A 16,962-nucleotide genomic window follows, 5' to 3' on the forward strand; every position below is an offset into this window, starting at 1 on the left:
TCCACTCCTTTTAATTTCAAAAGAATACTCTTACAAATCATATAAAATGCAGAAGAAAACAATGAATAAATAAAATATAATACGGTAACAAGCTAAATATTGTTTTTACACTAGCGATGAATTTTAAATACGGAGTATGTGACAGGATGCCAGTAACCCTCCTGTTCTCCTTATTTAAGAGAAAAGGACAAAAATAGTCCCTTAACTATGATAGTAGGTTCAAAATAGTCTCTTAACTATGCACTTAACGGTTTTGGTCTTTTAAGTTTGTCACAAGTTAACAAAAATGGTCTCTTAACTATGAGGGTTGGTTAAAAATAGTCCCTTAAGTATGCACTTAACGGTTTTGGTCCTTAAGTTTAACAAAAGTTAACAGTTTTAGTCTCGACAAAATATTTATCGAACTCTGTTTGTTAGATTTGACGAGAACTATGAAAAAAAGGAAAAAATTAGCGAGAACTCTAGATCGGTCAAATAACTCGGGACAAAACCGAAGGACGTTAGTCGGTTATAGGAAAAAACTACAGACTTGATAATGTCAGAAAATAGTGTCTCGGAACACAAAGACCGACGGACTTTGTCGATTTAAATTGAGGGAGTCCATTCGCTAAGTAAAATACACTAGATTCGTTTTTACTGAAAACTCGAGAAAAATAAATACTTCTAGTGTAGTGATTCTTTTTGAAAAAAAAAATAGTTTTCGCGCATTTTTCCTCAAAAATAACTAATGGACTTACGTTGGTTTTCGTAAAAAACAATAAAAATTAAAAAAATAGTGTCCCTCGATTTTATCCATCGGTTTCTGTCCGTCATTTTTTCGCTTGTTTTTGGTAGTGACAACTTTTTAAGTTTCTGCTATTTCTAATTTATTTGTAAAGTCTAGTGTATTTTATTTAGCCAATGGATTCCCTCGGTTTTAATCAAAAGAGTCCATCGGTCTTTGTATTTCGAGACACCACTTTCTGACATTATCAAGTCTGTAGGTTTTTTCCTATAACCGATTGATGTCCGTCGATTTCGTCCCGAGGTATTTGACTGTTTTTTTAATAATGTGGACCTCTAGATGTGAGTTCTCGCTAATTTTTTTCTTTTTTTTACAGTTCTCGTCAAATCTAACAAACAGAGTTCGATGAATAGTTTGTCGGAGACTAAAACTGTTAACTTTTGTTAAACTTAAGGACCAAAACCGTTAAGTGCATACTTAAGGGACTATTTTTAACCAACCCTCATAGTTAAGGGATCATTTTTGTTAACTTATCGCAAACTTAAATGATCAAAACCGTTAAGTGCATAGTTAAAAGACTATTTTGAACCTACTCTGATAGCTAAGGGACAATTAATGTCCTTTTCTCCCATATTTAATTTACCACTTACATGTTTATCAAAAAATTGTTATCTAATAAATTATATCTTATTGTGTACGCAACTTTTATAGTATCAGTATAACTTAAATTCAAAAGAATAATAAAGAATCAAACGAGGTGCGTATTCCAGGTAATGGCATGAAAGAGTGTGAGACCAAACCAATAACTTGTTCAAACTTCAAACTTCTTTTTCTTTCTCCAGCACTATAATTTAAGTATTACTTATGTCATTTTCATCACTGATTGATCAATTGTTTTATTTGCATCTACAAAAAAGTAAGACAACCCCAACGTGCTTCAAAGTTTCTGCTCATTGTTTCCTTCTCTTCCCCCTGTTTTCTTGTCCATCACCAAATCTACTTCCTCTGTAGCTGATGAAATGGGATTGTTGACACCAAAAACACTCACCATTTTCATATTTCTTTGCTGTCTTCAAGTCAAACTTCAAGCCAAAAAACTAGAACATTTCAACAAAGTATATCCATCTTTTGATGAAACTTTCTTTGACATCTTTGAAGTTGAAAAGCCTGCAACAATAAGCAACGCTGCTTTGCAGGTAACCCCTGATTCTGCTTCATCTGATTTCAACCTCAATAATAACTCAGGAAGAATACTCTTTAAGAAACCTTTTAAGCTTTGGGATGGTGATGTTTCTGATAATAAAACAAGAGTTGCATCTTTCAACTCTTCTTTTCTTGTCAACATATACAGGCCAAATAATGAAACTGCTGCTGAAGGTTTAGCATTCTTGATTTCACCAGATTTAGATAAGCCACCTAATAGTCAAGGTCAGTATTTGGGGTTGACAAATGCTACTACTGATGGCAAATCTAGTAACAAAGTTATTGCTGTTGAGCTTGATACTTTCAAACAGAACTTTGACCCTGATGATAATCATATTGGTATTGATCTACACAGTGTTAGATCTGTAAAGTATGAATCTTTATCATCCCATGGTATAGAACTTGCTCCTATTGGTGCAAGATTCTATAATGTTTGGGTACAATATGATGGAATCAACATGGTTCTTGATGTTTATATTGCTGAACAAGCAGAGAAAAATGGGTCTACACCACCTTTGCCAAACAAGCCCATCTTAACATATAATCTTGATTTAAGAGACCACGTAAATCAAGAATCATATTTTGGGTTTTCTGCATCAACTGGGAGTAATTACCAACTCAACTGTGTGTTGAGATGGAACATAACAGTTGAGTATTTCCCTGATAAAAAACATCCATGGTTGAAAGTTGGTTTAGGTGTTGGGATTCCAGTACTGGTGCTATTGCTTCTTGGAGCAGCATATATAGGGTATTATTACAACAAGAGAAGAATTGACAGGTCACAGTCAAATATTTTGGGTGCACTAAAAAGTTTGCCTGGAACCCCACAAGAGTATAAGTTCAAGGCATTGAAGAAAGCTACCAATAATTTTGATGAAAAGAATAAGCTGGGGCAAGGGGGATATGGAGTTGTTTACAGAGGAATTTTAGCTGGCGAGGATAATAAAGATATTGCAGTCAAGTGGTTTTCTAGGGAAAGCATCAAAGGTGAAGATGATTTCTTGGCTGAGCTTACTATTATCAATCGTCTCAGGCATAAACATCTTGTCAAATTGCTAGGTAAGTCTTTATTTTTGTTGGAACATAGGTTTTTTACACTTATTTCTGCTTATAGTACCTTGAATTTCATGTTTTTGAGTAGTGTGCTAGAGTTATATTCTGCCTGTTCCGTCTATGATCTTCATAGTAGTTAGGGAAATGGTACTGATAATTATCTATACTATATAAGTTAGCAAAAAAAAAAAAAAGAGGTTAAATGGCAACTGCAAGAATGTGTGCGCACACAGCTTGTGGCTACAAATTTGAGTCTCAAATAAGGCCAATCTCCAATATTTCCATTAAAAAGTAAACTGTGCAAATAGTGTAAATTTTTTTTGTATATACATAAATTGTTGAACCCCTTTGACGTAAAGGAAATTTCTAGTGTTGCTCCAATTTTCTTTAGAGCATAGGTTTGAACCATATTTGTTGTTCTTGCATTTTCTTGAATTCCCCTTAGAATTCTTGTTCCGTTCCTGCCATAAATACGCAATGAGACAGGGACAATGGGTAGGAATCAAGTTTTATTGAATATAGCAATCAGAGACAGAAGTTGTTGGATGTTGTTTGATTCTCAATGAAAGGGAGAATTCATTAACAGGGAGTCCCTTGATGGGACTTGAGAGAATGGTTCCAAAAACCTCGTAAAAGTTACTGACATAACTTAAAGCCAAGATTGGTGGGACATCAACTTTAATACTACTATATGTGATAATAGACTCGTTAACCGCGTGAGCACATGCCTTATCTTTTTATGCTTTTCTTTACCCAGTAACTTTCCACTCGGTGATCCATGAGCTTACATGATTATTCAACTAATTTGTGTAATTTTGACGCAAGTGACGAGACTAGTCTTTTTAGTTTGACATTTAGCATGCTAGGAATTTACTAAGTTGGATCATCTTCTGCTAAGCAGATTTCTCCGTTTGAAGAATCAAAGCCTTCATGAATTCTTGTAAATTGATCCTCCTTTGTTGTCTTCAAACTCTTTTTACCTTCTTGGAATTTTCTAGTCATCCCAAGGATTTGTCAAAGCTTTAAGGCTTAGTTTCTTTTAGCGGAAACCAAAATTCACTAATCCGATTAACTAACTAGATTTGTGGTGCATAAGGCCCACTAAAGTGAGAAACTGCCTGAAATTGAGACTCTAGTTAAGGATGGAGGGATCACATTTATCTCACCACACTCGGTGGTAAATGTCTTAATAGTTTGATTCCTGTCATTTGGTAAGTGACAGTTTCTGCTAAAAATATCATGGAAGTAAGAAAAACTAATGGAATGCCTTAAAGTTTTGACCAAGAACCACCTTGCTGCTGTGGTCCCTCCAATTTAGAAGACCAGGACACTATCTTGAAGCCCTTATGATCATCCTTCGCAGACCATGGAATATGCTCGTAAGCAGACACTCGTCAAACCAATTTTCTGTGCCATATATGTCAAAAAATGAGGAAGCCTCCTTCTTGGCCCTACACCCCCTTTCATGCATTGTCAATGATTGAGACAAGTTTTGGATGTTAATAGAATGATGGTAAATTAGATCCACTGAAAAGGACATTGACTTGGTATTTTAGTATACATTCATCTTCAAATACCTACTCTTTTTGTCATCTACTCTCGTCATCTGACCCTTCAAAGAGATAAGGTTTGAGACTCTCTTTTTCTTGTAAAATACAACATAAAGTTGACCATTTGTGTATTCTCGGTGCTGGAAATATTTTTCTCTCTACAAGTATGACAACTTTATAAGTATCACATTAGATAATTTTGTGTGTCTCTAGATGATTTTTTATTGATAACATTACATGTTATGGTTACAGGATGGTGTCACAAGAATGGAAAGCTACTGCTTGTATATGAATACATGCCTAATGGCAGCCTAGATATGCACCTGTTTGCGGGACCAGATAAACAGCCGCTGAGCTGGCACGTCCGCTACAAGATTGTGCAAGGTGTCGCCTCAGCATTGTCCTATCTGCATAATGAGTACGAGCAGAGGGTGGTCCACCGCGATCTAAAGGCAAGTAACATCATGCTCGATTCCAAGTTCAATGCGCGCCTTGGGGATTTTGGCCTTGCACGAGCCCTTGACAATGAGAGGACCTCTTATGCTGAGGCAGAAGGAGTACTTGGCACAATGGGATACATAGCACCAGAGTGTTTCCACACGGGGAAAGCCACCCAGCAATCTGATGTGTACGCGTTCGGGGCAGTGTTGTTGGAAGTTGTATGTGGCCAGAGACCTGGAACCAAGGTTAATGGCTTTCAATTCTTTGTTGATTGGGTTTGGTACTTGCATCGCGATGGACGTATCTTAGAAGCTGTTGATCAAAGGCTTGGAAATGACTATGTTGCTGAAGAAGCAAAGAAACTTCTACTGCTTGGTTTGGCTTGTTCACATCCAATAGCTAGTGATAGGCCTAAAACACAGGCCATAGTTCAGATTATATCAGGGTCAGCACCAGCACCAGAAGTTCCACCATTCAAGCCAGCCTTTGTATGGCCATCAATGATGCCAATTGACATAGACTCAAGTGTTATGGACACAACATCCATTACTACTTCTCACTTCAATTCTGGATGGAGTCTTGATTATCAAAGCAGGGAGAGCCCATCATATGCAGACCACTCTTTGGTGTAGTTACTTTGGTACAACAACTATTACCAAAAGGAAAAAAATGATTTTTTTGGCCGTCTATTTTTTTTTTATTTACTGTAATTATGTTTGCTGGGAAGGTAAAACATTTCCTTAAGTTTTTTACATTTTGGTTTGATGTTTTTTTGTCACTTCAATTTATGGGGCAGGATCAGAAGATCAGAACAGCCCATGTACATTCATAAAACTCATTAGTGTTACATTATGTCATATTTACTGTTGCTCTTTATTAGACATGCTGATGATCTTGGACTGGTTTAAAGCAAGTTGTAACTAACATTTGAAACCAATTGCAAGGTTCTGAAAGAACAAATTTGTTAAGGTGAGTAAAGACCAATATCTCAAGTGCTAAACTAGTATGCATAATACCAAGTAAAATAAGTTCTTGACTGCAATGTATCTACTTCTACAAATTCACCCTCCTGTGCTTCTACACTATCTAAAAGATACATGACGGCATAGTTCTCCACAGGTTCTTCTATTACTTTTGGTGCTATTCGAGCATATTGAAGAACACAGTTGATAATGCTAATCTCCGGGTTTTTCTCTTATAGTATGAAATAACACAGACCTCACCAACAACTATCCTTCAGTACCCAGACTAGTAGAGTTCAGTTATATGAATCCTCTATATTCATTTTGGCACTATATAGTCCCATTCCATTCCAAATGAAATAAACCTAAGACAAGGAGAGAGAAAAATACCGATGCAGATTGGAGATAGCTTTTGCAGTTATTTCTTACCTTTAGCCTTTAGGTTTCTTTGACAAAACAAAGGAATTAACTTGTTTCTATCTGGAGTTGCATAAAGCAGATAAAGCAGACGAGTTCTTTTCTTGTAAACTCGAGCTGGAGACAGGAAGACAATGGAGATACCTCCCCATCAACTGTAGACCAAAACAAAATGGAGACTAAAAATTCAGTGTCAGTGATTGATTTGCAGTACTTCCCAAGGCAATCATTGAAGTTGATTGAGACATTTGAACATTGGAGATGCTTCAGGATTTTGAACCGTGATAGTCTCAGTTGGAGGAGATGAAGGAACTACAACAATAACAAGTCTTGATACATACAATTTAATACCTGATTTTTTGTACCAAAACGGTCTGTGGAGATACAGTTTTGGTTTAGACATTATAGGAAGATATCACCTTACTTCTCTGAGGATAATGACGACAACAAATTCGTATCAAATCTCCTTCCATTTGTGACTCCCTTTGACGCGTGTCAATTCTGAATGCCAAAAATGATCTCTCTAGCATAACTTGAAATCTGTAGGTCGAAAGACTTAAGAAAAAGAAATGGTACTAGTACATACAAAAAGAATTCCAGGATCTCAAAAGTAATGAAAAATAAGACTTGTTTAATTCTTTAAAATACATTAGATAAGAATTCCAGGATCTCAAATTGTAATGAAAGATAAGACTTGTTTATTCTTTAAAATACATTAGATAAGAGAAGAGACAATATAAAGATGGATCATAGATGCTTTGTTGATATGCATAAACCAGACAGGGCAGACTACGCCACTATAGACTATTGTAGTATGAAATCCCACAAAGATTTATTTTCTTTCCTACTTTCAAGTTCATTAGCCTAAATCAATATAAAGGAGGCCACGAGATACTCGCGAAAGCTTTACAAGTTAGTGCGCATAAGATCAAGAGCTTCCCCTGCCTGCAACTTTGTTGTGAACCGGAGCTTTCTATAATCATTGAAAGTAAAAGGAACATAGACACGGGGGTGTTCAGCATCCACCAGCTCTGGTGGTGGTTCCACTGTTGTGTCCCTTGGTCCCAAGAGAAATGAAGCAATGGACACTCGTATTTTTGCTTCCTTGCATATCACTCTGTGCTTAACAGTGTAAAATCTTCCATTGCTCCATACCTTCACATAGCAAAAAGGAAGTACGATTGTTTAGTTCTTTTTTCGATCTTAAAAGGAGTAAGGCAGTAGGAAAGAGCAGCAGCATACTTACTGTGCCTATGTCTCCAAGATTCACAAGGAGGGTGTTTGGCCAAGGATCAACTGCAACAAATTCACCAGATTTCTTCATGACCTCAAGACCGCCAACGTTTTCATCATCCTGTAGAATAGTAAGGAATCCTGAGTCTGTGTGTATCTGAACGCCAGAGGAACCTACAGCTTCCGGGGTGAAGTGGTACTTGTTTATCCTAAACTGACAAGGCCATTCCTTGAAGGAAACATTTGGCAGTCCCAACCCTGTGCCCATCTTTCGCACAATGTCCATCATTAGTCCATTAATTGCTGCAGCATACTTCATGATTGTCTCTCTGTTTACAGTACAAATCAAACTGCTTTTAGCATTCTAGTAGAGCAGTCTTTTGGAATTTTCTTTAATGCAAAACGTAAGTGTAGTTTACACAAACATGCCCCCCATTATTCTTAAAATATATTTAGATATCAATTTTTGGAAGGCTTCTGTGTTCTTCTGCTTCTACTTGTTTTCTCTCGTTCTCTTTTTATATTTTGACTACTTATCAAGTGCATGCTTTTCATTTCTTTCTTACTCGAGAGTTCCAACTTTTCTGAATTTCCGCTAACCTTGATTCATTGACTCTGAGCACGTCTAAGTAAGAAACGAGGAATCACATTAATATATTTCAAGCTGCTGAGCAAAGTAGTTATAAGTAATAATAAGGTAACCATATCAATACAAAAGTATACATAAGGTAAGGTTTCCTTTTCCTCTTTTTCATTTCTCAGTATTGCTATGCAGAGACTAAGCTGAAGCTGGTTTTAAATGTGTGATGAAGGAGTTATACGAACCCAGAGATGGATAAAACGTTGGAAGTTTTTGAACTTGGATTTAAAAAACTGCAAATTTAGTAACACCTTGCTGAATAGGTTCTTAGATTTGTGTTTCACTCCTAAGGTATGTGCCCTTTTAATTATTACCAGATTAAGGTCTAGCAAACTAATGATCTGGAATTGTTTGATTTTGGCATAACAATAGAGGGGAAAGCCAATCAACAATGGTGAACTGCATGTACTCTATCAATTGCATCTTGTTCCAGGTAGGATTAGCTTTCTTTATTAGCTTCATTGATCATATAATTCCTAGATTATTTTACTCAAATTAAGTCCAAACTCACTAGTAATATTAGTAAATCACTTCGAGATCCCACCAGCAACTTGCTAACTACTATTCAACATTGTAGAACATCAAAGGTATCCATAATAAATGAACAAAGAACTCAAATTTTCATTATCAAGAAACTAAGAAAGTAAAAGTGAAACAAGAAATCAAACCTCTGGTGTACGGATGCACCCAACTGAGTACAAAATTCAGCTACATCTTGAGGAGAAGACATATCATAGAGACCCAAAGCTTCATAAAGTGGATTCTTTTCACTAGGAGACATGTACCCTGATCCTGCTATTACATCCTTGTTACGTTTCTTGATTTCAGTTGGAAGATCAAACAATGTCCTCACCACTTCTTTCATCTCTGCCATTAGTGAAACTGGAAGGATATCGTCATGGTTTATAATTCTGAAGCAACCCCATTCTTCACATGCCCAAATTAACTTTGATGATTGTCTTGGAAAGTCCTGTAAATCTATTACTGGCACTGAATTTTCACTCTCCATTTTTGTTTTTTGTTTTTTGCTCTTAACTTTAGTTTATTTTGAAACTTGGGTGTTTTTTTACTTGTTTGAAGTTTGTTTTCTTATAATGAAACAAAGTAAAGACGTGAAGAATTTGGATGCGTTGAATTTGAGAGGGAACACACTTTCGGTCTCTCCGCGGGATGGTCGCAACTCTTTTGGACATACAGACACACTTGAAACATACATCACTCTCGTGGGGAAAATAAAAATAAAAATTAAGGGCCTGTTTGCAAAGCCACCCACGTAATTGGAATTGGGTGTAATTGGATCTAATTACACAGTTTGAGCTATTGATACATGTATTTTGTGGTCTTGTAATTCAGTTGCCAATATTGTGATTCTAGAGAATTTCCTACTCAGTTAGTTAGTTAGTTAGTTAGTCAACAGACCAGCTAGTTAGTTAGTCCAGAACTGTTAGTTTGTTAGTTACAGCTGCCAAGAAAGTAGTTAAGCAGTTGGAGCAGTTATTGAAATTGGATCAGCTGTGATCTATATAGCATTGTATTCAATTCATTCTAGAATCATCTATGAAAATATATCATTTCTCTTATCCTACTTCTTCTTCCTAAAATCACCTAAATCCTCCATTTTCTTAACTGTTAAGCTCGAGTTTCCTCTGTTGAAACTCCTCTACAGTTACCTGAATTCTCGATTAGTTCTTAATCCTGCAATTCAGTTATCAGTGGTATCAAAGCCATTGAATCCTCGGCATCAATGGCAAAAGGCACTAGGGCAAATGGAAAACAAACTAGTGGAGATTCTCCTTCTGAAATGGGAGAACTGAGAGAGATGATGCAAAAGATGTTAGTAAAATTGGGAACCTTGGCAGGTGATGTATCCAATTTGAAGAAACTGGATCAAACAGTACTCGAATTGAAGAATCAACTCACAAATACCGATGAACGTAGGCGAGATAAAATTCCAATGGAACACGAACAAGAAGATCCAATTAGGGTGGATCACTTAGAAGAAAGAAGGGCCAGAATTGAAGAAAGGGTCCAAAGAGGAAGGAGCCCTGCTAGCTATACTTCTCACCATTCGAACTTCTCTAGATGGTCAAGAATGGATTTCTTAAGGTTTACTGGGGAAGATTTAAGTTCTTGGTTGTTCAAAATCGAACAATTCTTTGAAATGGAAAATGTTCCAGGCCATGAGAAAGTTAATGTAGCTGCTTTACAATTGGAGGGTGAAGCCATACAATGGCATTTGTCCTTTATGAGATATAGAAAATACCTTCAACCTGCTACTTGGAATGATTATGTCATGGCGATGGTGGAAAGATTTGGTACAGATTTTGATGATCCCATGGAGGAAATCAAGAAGGTGAAGCAAGTAGGAAGTGTGGTGGAGTATCAGGATATTTTTGAAAGGAACTTGACTAGGGTCACCTTGTCTCAAGAAAATGCTATCAGTTGCTTCATTGGAGGACTGAAACCTGAGTTGAACATAGCTGTTAAGAGGGCTGAACCTATCACATTAACACAAGCTTACAAATCTGCCAGAATGGAAGAGGCATATCTTGCTGCTGTAATAAAAAGTTCTTTTCCTGCTATGAGTTCAAGCAATGTGGGAAATTCTTCAAGAAGGTTTAATGATCAGAGGGGGCAGTACAACAAACCTATTTTGCCAACACCTAATAGAGGAGGACAACCAACTCAAAGAGGATTCAATCGAAGAACCCTTACACCAGAAGAGATGAATGAAAAAAGGGCTCAAGGACTTTGCTTCTTTTGTAATGAGAAGTATGTTCCGGGCCACAAGTGCAGGAATTTGAAACAACTATATCTTCTTGAGTTAGAAGAACAAGAAGAAGAAGATCAGTGTTGTGAACAAGAATCACCAACTGAGGAGGCAGATCAAGCAATAGAGCAAATCCAAGAAAAATTAGAGATTTCCATGCATGCTTTAAATGGATCACTGGGGTATAGGACCTTAAGAGTTACAGGTTATCACTCTAAGAAACCTTTACACATATTGGTGGACACAGGAAGTTCACACAACTTCATTGATCCATCACTGGTGGAACAGTTGGGGTGTCCTGTTGTTCAAACCATTTCTCAACCAGTTGCTACAGGAAATGGTAGCATACCAGTGGACAAGATGTGTAGGATCTCTTAGTTATTACAAGGAGCAGAATTTTCAGCTGAATTCTTGGTGTTACCCTTGGGCAATTGTGGGGTAGTCCTAGGGGTTCAGTGGTTATTGACATTAGGTGATATCAAAATGAACTTTAGAAATTTAACAATGGATTTTATGTATAAGGGCAAGAACCATGTTCTAAGGGGTCCTGGTAAACAGATATTGAACACTGGAGCTGGGAAACTAGCCAAGATTCCATCAGGTAACCATACACAACTCTATATGCTTCAGTTGGTATCCAATTTGAATGAAGAAAGACAATGGTATTCTCTAGAAACTAAGAACACATCTGTCACTGATCCTGCCCTAGCCAGTTTACTACTTGAGTTTAAAGAATTATTTGCAGAACCAACTACACTCCCACCTTCTAGAGGAGTGTTTGATCATAGGGTAGTGTTGCAAGCTGGTACTGAACCAATCAATAAAAGACCATACAGGTATCCATCAGTTAAAAAGGATGTGATAGAGTCTTTAGTTAATCAAATGCTTAAACAAGGGATCATTCAACCAAGTTGTAGTCCCTTTGCTGCACCTGTTGTATTAGTTGGAAAAAAAGATGGTACATGGAGATTATGTGTTGACTATAGAGATTTAAACAAAGCTACTGTGAAGAACAAATTTCCTATTCCAATAGTAGAAGATTTGTTAGATGAACTTGGAGGGTCTGAAATTTTTTCAAAAATTGATCTCAGAGCTGGTTATCACCAACTGAGAATGGCTACTGAGGATGTACCAAAAACTGCATTTAGGACTCATTCCGGTCATTATGAGTACCTTGTTATTCCATTTGGTCTATCAAATGCCCCTGCAACTTTTCAAGGCCTGATGAATTATGTGTTTCAGCAATTCTTAAGGAAATTTGTGCTTGTTTTCTTTGATGACATACTGATTTACAGCAGAGATATTAAAGCGCATTTGATACACTTAAGGGCTGTTTTTCAAGAGATGCAAAAACACCAGTTGTATGCCAAGCAAAGTAAGTGTTTCTTTGGGGTTGACAGGATTGAATACTTGGGACACTTCATTACCAAGGAAGGGGTTTCTACTGATCCTCAAAAGATAGAATCAGTTCAGAAATGGCCTATGCCAACAACTCTGAAACAATTGAGAGGGTTCCTTGGATTAGCTGGTTATTATAGAAGATTCATCCGAGGATTTGGAGTGATTTCTAGACCATTAACTGATCTTTTGAAAAAGGACAGTTTCAAATGGTCTCAACAAGCAACTAGTGCTTTTGAAGCATTGAAATCTGCTTTGACAAAGGCTCCTGTACTTGCACTACCTGACATCACCAAGAATTTTGTGGTGGAGACTGATGCTAGTGGATATGGTATTGGGGTTGTACTGATGCAACAAGGTCACCCTATAGCTTTCATTAGTAAAGCATTATCACCTAAGCATGCTGCCTTATCAGTATATGATAGAGAGTTACTGGCCATTGTTCATGCAGTGACAAAATGGTCTCAGTATCTGTTAGGCCAGAAATTTATCATCAAGACTGATCAAAAGGCTTTGAAGTATTTGATGGAACAAAAATTGCATACCAACTCTCAGCTGCTATAGTTGACTAAGTTGTTACCATTTGACTACACTATTGAATACAAAAAGGGGGTGGAAAACAAAGTAGCTGATGCTTTATCAAGGGTGACTGGTGTTGAGCTTATGACCTTATTGATTTCTCCTACAGATTCTGATCTACTTCACGCTATAACTGCTAGTTGGGCCACTGATAAGGAGCTCAAAGACTTAATTGAACACCTGCTGGCTACTCCTGATGCTCATTCACAATTTACTTGGTTGAATAACCAGTTGAGAAGGAAGGGGAAACTGGTAGTTGGCAAGGTACCTCAATTGAGGTTTGAAATCATCCAACTATGGCATTCTAGTCCTCAAGGTGGTCACTCAGGGGTGGAAGCAACCTTGAAAAGGTTGTTGACATTATTCTATTGGAAAGGCATCAGGTTGGATGTGAAACAGTTTATTCAGAACTGTGTTGTGTGTCAAAGAAGTAAGTCTGATCTAGCTGCTTACCCAGGCTTACTCCAGCCTCTTCCCATCCCTGAGGTGGTGTGGTCACAGATAAGCATGGATTTCATTGATGGTCTACCAAAATCACAGGGTCATGAGGTGATATTAGTGGTTGTTGATAGATTAAGCAAGTACGGCCATTTCATCCCTCTGAAACATCCCTATACTGCTCAGTCTGTTGCCAAAGTTTTCTTGGATAACATTGTCAAGCTCCATGGTTTACCTGATTCTATCATTAGTGACATGGATGCTGTTTTCCTCAGTTCTTTTTGGCAAGACTTGTTCAACTTGCAAGGTGTGCAATTGAACACTTCTACAGCATATCATCCTCAGTCTGATGGTCAGACTGAGATCTTAAACAGGTGCTTAGAAACCTACTTGAGATGTTTTTGTCTTGAAGATGCTACTAACTGGTTTTCTTGCTTACCCATGGCTGAGTACTGGTATAACACATCCTACCATTCAGCTATTAAAACAACCCCTTATGAAGCTCTCTATGGCAGACCCCCTCCTCTCCATTTACCTTACTTACCTGGGGAATCAGCTTCAGCTGAAGTTGATCATACATTACTCCAAAGAGAATTGAAGCTACAACTCTTGAAGCATCACTTGGGTAGAGCTCAACTCAGAATGAAACAGCAGGCAGACAACCATAGAAGTGACAGAAATTTTGATGTAGGGGATTGGGTGTTTCTCAAGGTGCAACCTTACAAGCAATCTACCCTCTCTTCTCAACCCTTCCACAAACTAGCAGCCAGATACTATGGTCCATTCCAAATTCTCAAGAAGGTTGGCCCAGTAGCTTACACTTTACTGTTTCCACCATCTGTCAAAATCCACCCCACTGTTCATGTTTCTCTTCTTAAGAAATGTCATGTTGTACCTACTGAAATTGCTTACCCTTCCACCACTGATATTGCTAACCCTCACTGTCCCAATCCTGAATCCATATTACAAAGAAGAATGGTGAAGAAAGGCAACAAAGCAGTAGCTCAAGTTTTGGTGAAGTGGACTGGTTTGTCTGCTGATCATGCTACATGGGAGTATTTCAATGTTCTCAAGACCAGATTCCCTGATTTTGATCCTTGAGGACAAGGATCTTTTCTAGGATGGGAGTACTGATACATGTATTTTGTGGTCTTGTAATTCAGTTGCCAATATTGTGATTCTAGAGAATTTCCTACTCAGTTAGTTAGTCAACAGACCAGCTAGTTAGTTAGTCTAGAACTGTTAGTTTGTTAGTTACAGCTGCCAAGAAAGTAGTTAAGCAGTTGGAGCAGTTATTGAAATTGGATCAGTTGTGATCTATATAGCATTGTATTCAATTCATTCTAGAATCATCTATGAAAATATATCATTTCTCTTATCCTACTTCTTCTTCCTAAAATCACCTAAATCCCCCATTTTCTTAACTGTTAAGCTCGAGTTTCCTCTGTTGAAACTCCTCTACAGTTACCTGAATTCTCGATTAGTTCTTAATCCTGCAATTCAGTTATCAGCTATTTATTTGACTAAATAATTACACAGTTATGTAAATATTGGGTGTAATTACGCTCTGCAATTCTCAGGGTTGAGAATTAGGTGTAATTACACCATATAATTATAGAATTACTTTTTCGTTTGTGTTCTTTTTTATTTATTTTTTATTTCTATTAATTTAATTTCTTTTGATTTTTAATTTATTTTTAATTTCTATTATTTTAATTTCCTTTTTATTTTTACTTTTTAATTATTTTTATTTTTTGAAATGTGTTTTTCTTTTTATATTATTTATTTTTCCTTTCCTTTCTTCTCATTCCCAACCTTTACTTCTTGTGGTTACATGTAATTGCTCGAATTTTTTTTTATTCATTTAGCATAACCGTGTTATTATTTTAATTTTTGAAACTACACCTCTTAGAATTGGAAAGAATGAGTCAATAACAAACTTGGCATATATATAATGAGTGACGTTATTAAAGTAGAATTTCATTGTGAATGAGGTTATACAGCGGCGGATTCAGAATTTTAAGACGGCAGGGGCACCATTATCTTAGCATAAACGCTAACAAATTTTTTAATGACGACTGGGGGATAATACCGTGTCGGACCGGTCACTAATAGAGTAATAGTGGCGAAACTACAAGTATATAGGTCAAATATGTGTAATAAATAAAATTTAACACAGTGAAAGAGATAGCTCAGTGGCTAAGGTTGTGCAACATATGGTGACAGTGCAGGTTCGAATCTGGGCGAGCTCATTTAAAGCTTATTGTTTTCCTAAAAATAGGCTCAAACAAATAATTAAAAGTGACATTCGGGTTCGATCCGAGGTGACATGTAAGGGAAGCTGCAGTTGCAACCAACATGCCTCAAAGACACTTTCGTTTGTTAGAGTGCATAATTAAATATATACTAATTTCTCAAGATATATACACACACACATATATATAATTTTTTTCGAATGGTGGGAGTGCACGTGCACTCCCACCTTCCATGTGGGCCCACCTCTGAGGTTATAAACTTATATTTTCCCTTTCTTTTGAATTATTTACTTAAGTTACATTGGAACTTACTTATGTAATGTTGGAATTTGACATAAGAGTGTTATGTTAAACTTTTTCTTTTAGGTTATATTTTCAATTTTAAGTTATTTACTTTCACATTGCATGTTGTTTATTTTTCACTTACATTTGATGGATTTTTTGCGTCAAACATTTGAATAATGTTATGGCATTATATTTATAAATATTTTTTTTTCTAACTTTCAATCCATAACATTCTCACAAAAAAAAAGACTTCTTTTAAGTTTTATAATTAATTAAAATTAAATATTATTAATTTGAAAAATATATATCAATTATTTTTTACAATATTAGTTACAAATATATGATTATTAATTAATATATTTTCAAGAAACAATGTGTTATTAAATAACTAATTTAATATCCCTTACAAAGGAAAATATTTTTTAAATATTAATTTTAAATTTTTTATAATTAAATTTTATTTTTAAATTAAACTAACTGTGTAATTACACTTGTGCAACCAAACAATACACTTGTAATTACACTGTAATTACGTTATGACAAACAAATAGGTCGTTGTAATTATAATACTGTGTAATTACTAGGTTGTGTAATTACTACCCTAGTAATTACACCAATTCCAATTACCGGGTGGCTTTCCAAACAAGCCCTAAAGTTATATACATCAATATTGTAATTAATTTAATCAGTTATATCAAATTATTAATCTATTTTCCAAGTTACCATATCATATTACTCCATCCGTTACGTAATAAGTGGTGGCAACTATTTATTTTGTCTTAAAATAACTAGTGTTTCACAAATCATGAAGACATTGCTTTTTAAGGAGTTTTACGTAACCAAGAAATTACTAAAGAACTACTTTTATTTCAAAATATTTGATTAAGAATAAGTTAATAAAAACACTTCTTACTTATTAGAAAAGAGTGAGTTTTTTAAAGAGTGTGCTCAATCTAAAAGCATCACTTATTATAAAACGGAGTGAGTAATTGTTATAGTTGCCCTTATCGTCAC

At 36.1% G+C, this 16,962-nt stretch overlaps 2 protein-coding genes across 2 annotated transcripts; one reads left to right on the forward strand and one right to left on the reverse strand.

Moving 5' to 3' along the window:
- Window positions 1-1,479: 1,479 nt before the first annotated feature.
- Window positions 1,480-5,830, forward strand: LOC132621601 (probable L-type lectin-domain containing receptor kinase S.5). Its single transcript, XM_060335931.1, has 2 exons — window positions 1,480-2,986; window positions 4,783-5,830. Exons 1-2 carry the CDS (start codon window positions 1,744-1,746, stop codon window positions 5,601-5,603), a joined length of 2,064 nt encoding a protein of 687 aa, XP_060191914.1. The 5' UTR covers window positions 1,480-1,743; the 3' UTR covers window positions 5,604-5,830.
- A 1,114-nt stretch (window positions 5,831-6,944) lies between these two features.
- LOC132621602 (2-oxoglutarate-dependent dioxygenase DAO-like) lies at window positions 6,945-9,367 on the reverse strand. Its single transcript, XM_060335932.1, has 3 exons — window positions 8,892-9,367; window positions 7,597-7,912; window positions 6,945-7,505 (listed from the first exon to the last, which is right to left on the reverse strand). Exons 1-3 carry the CDS (start codon window positions 9,230-9,232, stop codon window positions 7,257-7,259), a joined length of 906 nt encoding a protein of 301 aa, XP_060191915.1. The 5' UTR covers window positions 9,233-9,367; the 3' UTR covers window positions 6,945-7,256.
- Window positions 9,368-16,962: the final 7,595 nt, after the last annotated feature.

This window comes from Lycium barbarum, chromosome 12 (genome assembly GCF_019175385.1).
Source record: "Lycium barbarum isolate Lr01 chromosome 12, ASM1917538v2, whole genome shotgun sequence".
NCBI lineage: Eukaryota > Viridiplantae > Streptophyta > Magnoliopsida > Solanales > Solanaceae > Lycium > Lycium barbarum.

What these genes read in the sequence shown, in the direction of transcription:
- LOC132621601 (XM_060335931.1), top strand. Translation starts at nt 1,744, where the DNA reads ATGGGATTGTTGACACCAAAAACACTCACCATTTTCATATTTCTTTGC. An exon ending in ACATCTTGTCAAATTGCTAG is followed by an intron (nt 2,987 to 4,782) that starts GTAAGTCTTTAT and finishes TTATGGTTACAG; the next exon opens with GATGGTGTCACAAGAATGGA.
- LOC132621602 (XM_060335932.1), bottom strand. Translation starts at nt 9,232, where the DNA reads ATGGAGAGTGAAAATTCAGTGCCAGTAATAGATTTACAGGACTTTCCA. An exon ending in GGTGCATCCGTACACCAGAG is followed by an intron (nt 7,913 to 8,891) that starts GTTTGATTTCTT and finishes TACTGTAAACAG; the next exon opens with AGAGACAATCATGAAGTATG. An exon ending in ATCTTGGAGACATAGGCACA is followed by an intron (nt 7,506 to 7,596) that starts GTAAGTATGCTG and finishes TGCTATGTGAAG; the next exon opens with GTATGGAGCAATGGAAGATT.